Here is a 5018-nt window from a genome sequence, read left to right as displayed (position 1 = left end):
TGGATCTTTGCCCAGGCCTGGCCCCAAACATAGGGTGTCCACAACTTCTGCACCAGAGCAGCATCCTGCTGTAGCACAGCCAGGACCAGGAGTGAGGGAAAACTGCCCACTCTGAGTAGATAATATCTGGAAGGAATGAATATTTGGGAAAAGTCCCAGTGTTAGTTTAGTGCCAAGCCGCCTCCACCTTTTCCAGCCCCCTCCCACTGGTTCCTCCCCTTTCAGCGGCTCCAATTCTTATAAAAACCCCTCAGGCTTTCCCTAACAGCCTGTAGGAGCCTCTGCCTACTGCTGCTGTGCAAGACAGAGACCCACCCACAGCACGCCCAAGAGACCATGAAGAGCCTGCTGCTTCTCACCATTGTGGCTGCCTTAGCGGTGGCAACTTTGTGTTATGGTGAGAAACCCTTCCTGCTGCCTCTCCTTTTCCTTTCCTGCCTCTGACTTCTGTTTACTTCCACTTTTCCTCTCCCTTTCTCTCTGAATCTCAGGGGATACCAATCAGTTCCAACAAGTCTATTTTATATTGTAAAATATCCAGGCACTTAGAAGAACTTAACAGTTACATCCTTTCAGTGGTACACCTAGAAACTTAGATATTTTAGGAAGAAGATATCAAATTCCCAGCCCCTGCGCTCTCATTTTTAAGGCTATGGATTTAGACTTTGGGATTGATGGCTTAAAGATATTGGTTGAATTTTTTACCTTTAGGAAAACCAGTTTGCACAGGGAATACTAAGTACAGCCATTTCTGGGGACAGGACAATGTCATGAACTTGCTACATTTGTTCAGTGAATTAATTTTAAAGCAGTTTTACATTTAAATAATTCTGGGGCGGGGGGGAATCTATTTTGTAACTTCTCTTGTCAAAAAATGAATAATTTTTTTTTCTGGTTTCTATGTTGTTAAATATATCTGTGTTTATGCAAAAAGTATAGAAGGAAATTTCAAGTGAAACTATTTACATAATTCTGCTTCAATTATCTGGATCTTTTAGCAGGTTTAAGCCTAAATTACATGAACAATCCTAAGCATTATGTTCCTCACTCTTGAAATTATTCACAAATTTTCTACATAAGGAGATTTATTTTGTCATCCCCTTTTTAAGTTTTCAAGAAAACTAATTTGCGCATATATAGAGATGTGTATATTATTTTTTTGTCAGATTTACCTGCTGTGCTCAGGAGAGCAGTAGAAAGAAGAATCTTCTGCTTTGACATCCTCTGCATTGGCATTGTGCCCCGTACAAGTTTTCTCTGGATCCAGTGGTTTCTGCAGCTGCCAATTTAACACACATTCCTATGAGGCTTACAGAACCTCTTAGAAACTTGTCCTGGTAAAGCCCAGCAGAGCAAGGGCCCTGGAGCTCTCCTGCCTGGAGAGGCCTGGCTGTTTTCTATATCCCCTCTAACTTCCTTGACCCAATTCGCAAACAGGCTCTGAATAAATCAGAAGAGAAAGCACTCTGGAGACTTCTGTGCAACACCTAACATGTCTTATTTTACTTAAGACCTCATAGAACTTGGGAAATCTTAGCCAAGACAGGCTACTGCCTCTTTCGACATCAGATAAACAAGGGTAGAGATGTCCACAGCAAGGACAGAGCTAGGAAAATAGCTCATAAATCCTAGATTCCTGAAATTTGTATTAACCACATGGCTAAATATATTCTTCATATTTTTTTATTCTTTCCTCTCCATCTATCCTTAATTTAGACCATTGCAGTGTCTGAAAACTAATTATGTAATGAAACCTTTTTTTTTTTTAAATTCCAGAATCCCATGAAAGCATGGAATCCTATGAAATTAGTAAGTGAATACTTGACTTCCTTATTTTAAATTTCCTGCATTAAAGAATCTTCTCCCTGTTTTTAAATAAACGAACTGGTAAGACATAACAGGGAGGACAAAGAGGGCCTCCTTTGGAAAACTAAAAAAAATATAAAAATCCAAAGACTGTAAAAACCACCAAATGAGCAATATTTAAAGCTTGGAATAGTATAATATGACATTTAAACTGCATTCAACATGCTTAGGAGCCATACGATCTCATTTGGAAATTTTTAAGTCGGCACCACATCCACCACACAAATGGAAAACTAGGACAAATGACAAATGGTAAAGTACAGAGTAGAAGGCCAAGTCCGCTGACAGACTAGGGTGTCAGCTCTAAGCTGAGTGCTGTTGAATATCTGGACTTACAAAGACTGAGTGTGGTATTTGTTCATTATTTTTAGTGTTTAAACTGCTCAGTAATGGTAATCTAAGTTATGTTTTCTAAGTCCTGAGGACAGAGAAAATTTCTCCTCAAATAAATTAAAAACACAGAGAGTAGGATTTACCAAAAGCAAGAAAGGCAAAGTCATTGCCCAAAGACGAACCAAAGAAAAATTCTGTGGCCTGTGTGACGAGTCTCTAAGACACTTAAATGAGTTATTTATTTGGCTCAGGCAGTTTATGGAATAAGCTTTATCCTCTGCTTTGATTTTGGCCTATCTCTGATGACATAAAGTTCAATGAATTTATGAGAAATAAGAAGTTTATTGGGAGCATGGGAGGAATAGATGAACTCTAGACAGGGCAGAGGGGTTGGAGGGGAAGGGAAGGGACATGAGGTTATTAATGATGGTGGAATGTGATGATCATTATTATCCAAAGTACAGGTATGAAGACACGAATTAGTGTGAATATACTGTGTATACAACCAGAGATATGGAAAATTGTGCTCTATATGTGTAATAAGAATCATAATGCATTCTGCTGTCATATATAAAGAAAAAATATATATTAAAAAAGAAATGTATTTCCTTTCAAATAAATTTGTACGGGATATTCATAAAAATATTTTCAGCTACTGTTTTCCTAAAGTTGTATTCATTTATTTTTCTGTTTTCAGATCCCTTCATTAACAGAAGGAACGCTAACACCTTTATGTCCCCACAGCAGAGATGGAGAGCTAAAGCCCAAGAAAGGTGGGTAACAGGACTTGTTGAGGGTCTCTACAAGTATGTTGTATATTTTACAGCGTAGCATCACCTGTCTGAACGGAGTGAGAAAAAGGGTTTTATCACAGAGTTCATCATAGATATTTAATTATGTCTTAAAATTCTTTGATTTCAAGCCAGTCTAGAGAAAACAACTGAATAGCTAGAAGACTCTTATGAAAGATGAAGAGAGAGAAGGAGGAGGGAAAGGACAGAGAGAATAGTTCTGTTTTCATTTAAAATATGTAAATAAATAAAACTGTTCTGCCTTCCCTCCCTGTTCTGCAAATGTCTCTTCACCTTGGGGGAAATGGCTCTCTCCAATATTCCCCGTACTTTCTTTTTTTTCACTTTTCCTCTTTCTTATTTCCTGGCTTTCTTTGTGCCTGTCAATTCGGGCCCCTTTCTGCTTTTCCAGGGTCCGAGAGCGCAGCAAGCCTGCCTATGAGATCAATCGGGAAGCCTGTGACGACTTCCGACTGTGCGAACGCTATGCCCTGATGTACGGGTACAATGCTGCCTACAATCGCTACTTTAGACAGCGTCGAGGGACCAAATGAGATGGGGAAAAAATGTCTCTTTTGCTCTGGAGTCTGAAGCCTGGTTTTATATCCCCCTGCAGTAGCATTACTGAAATACAAAGACACATACACGATGCTCATTTTCTATATAATCTCTTGTCTGGCTGCACCCCTCCTTCCTGTCCCCAGAGTTGTCAGTCGTGAAAGTGCAGTGTGTTAAGATGTGTAGTTTTACATAATAAACTTCTGATTTGATAAGTTTCATTTTGTGAATCTGATTTCTTCTGGGAAAATGCTGAGATGGTTGAACCCTGGTCCACCTCACCCAGAATAGGAGATTCTGTTAATCTTGCCTCTAGTGTTGGTTAGAAGCACAATTATATAGAAAAAAATAAATAAAACCTAGAAGGCACTGACCCAACCACAATTTACTAGACCCTCTTTACATTGGGATTAGTGAACGATTGTTTCCTATTTTGTGTTTTACAGGATTTTCTAACTGTTCATGTGACAATTATAGGGTTCACTCCATTTGTTGTTTATCTTTTATACATCAAGGTAAAAAAAAAAAAGTGCCCTCTGTATCAGTAAACTAGAAAGATGTAAAATGAAGAAAAATGATAAAATGGAAAATAAATGGCAAGATGATAGACTTAAACTTACTTTATCAATAATCATATTTACGTAGCCTAAATACCCCATTTTTTTTTGCTTTGATGTATGCTGTACATTTTATAGTACATTTTTATAATCTTGCTTTAAACAGCCAATTATTTTAAAACATTTAGATAAACAGAAAAATATCACATACATGTATCTGTGTAGTTTCTACTTCTAGTACACATTCAGATTTCTATCTGGGGTCATTTCCCTTCTGTCTGAAGAACTTCCTTTAACATATCTTGTGATGCAGTTCTGCTGAATTCTTTTTTGTTGTTGTTGTGGTTAGTTTGCCTTCATTTTTGAAAAATATTTTTCACTGTATATCAAATTCAAAGTTGCTAGCTTTTTCTTTCAGTTCTTTAAAATGTTATTCCACTGTTTTCTACTTTGCATTGTTTCTGATATAAAATCTATTGTCATTCATACCTTCGTTCCTCAGTACTACCATGTTTTTTTTTTTTTTTTTATCTCTGGCTGCTTTAAGATTTTTTGTATTATTATTGGCTTTAATAAAATTGATCATGAGGCACTTTGGTGTGGTTTTACTTCTTTTTCTTGTTCTTGGGGCTTATTAGATTGTACTAAATTTAGAAACTTTTTAGCAATTATTTCTTCAAATATTTCCCCTTTTTCTCCTTTGGAGGCTTCAGTGACTTGTATATTTGGCCATTTGAAGTAATCCCATAAGTCCCTGATGCTATTTTTATTTTGTAATATTTTCCTCTCCATTTCATTTTTGACACTGAGGTTCTTTAAACTTCTCTTCAGTAATATCTAATTTACTATTCTCCTCTAAGGTCTATTAATCTCAGACACTATTTTTCATCACTATAAGATTGACTTGAATATT

At 37.1% G+C, this 5018-nt stretch overlaps 1 protein-coding gene across 1 annotated transcript; it reads left to right on the top strand.

The window, feature by feature from the left end:
- Nucleotides 1-280: 280 nt before the first annotated feature.
- Mgp (matrix Gla protein) lies at nucleotides 281-3769 on the top strand. Its single transcript, XM_076852695.1, has 4 exons — nucleotides 281-397; nucleotides 1777-1809; nucleotides 2897-2972; nucleotides 3403-3769. The coding sequence occupies exons 1-4, from the start codon at nucleotides 337-339 to the stop codon at nucleotides 3542-3544; spliced, it is 312 nt and encodes a 103-aa protein (XP_076708810.1). The 5' UTR covers nucleotides 281-336; the 3' UTR covers nucleotides 3545-3769.
- The last annotated feature ends 1249 nt before the right edge of the window (nucleotides 3770-5018 follow it).

This window comes from Callospermophilus lateralis, chromosome 4 (assembly GCF_048772815.1).
Source record: "Callospermophilus lateralis isolate mCalLat2 chromosome 4, mCalLat2.hap1, whole genome shotgun sequence".
NCBI classification, from domain to species: Eukaryota; Metazoa; Chordata; class Mammalia; order Rodentia; family Sciuridae; genus Callospermophilus; species Callospermophilus lateralis.
The sequence above is the reverse complement of the archived record's forward strand: the minus strand, read 5'-3'. Positions and strand labels throughout refer to the sequence as shown.

Bases quoted from the DNA above. Each gene is read 5' to 3' on its own strand.
- Mgp (XM_076852695.1), top strand. From the start codon at position 337: ATGAAGAGCCTGCTGCTTCTCACCATTGTGGCTGCCTTAGCGGTGGCA. The intron at 398-1,776 runs GTGAGAAACCCT...TTTAAATTCCAG, and splicing joins GGTGGCAACTTTGTGTTATG to AATCCCATGAAAGCATGGAA. The intron at 2,973-3,402 runs GTGGGTAACAGG...CTGCTTTTCCAG, and splicing joins AGAGCTAAAGCCCAAGAAAG to GGTCCGAGAGCGCAGCAAGC.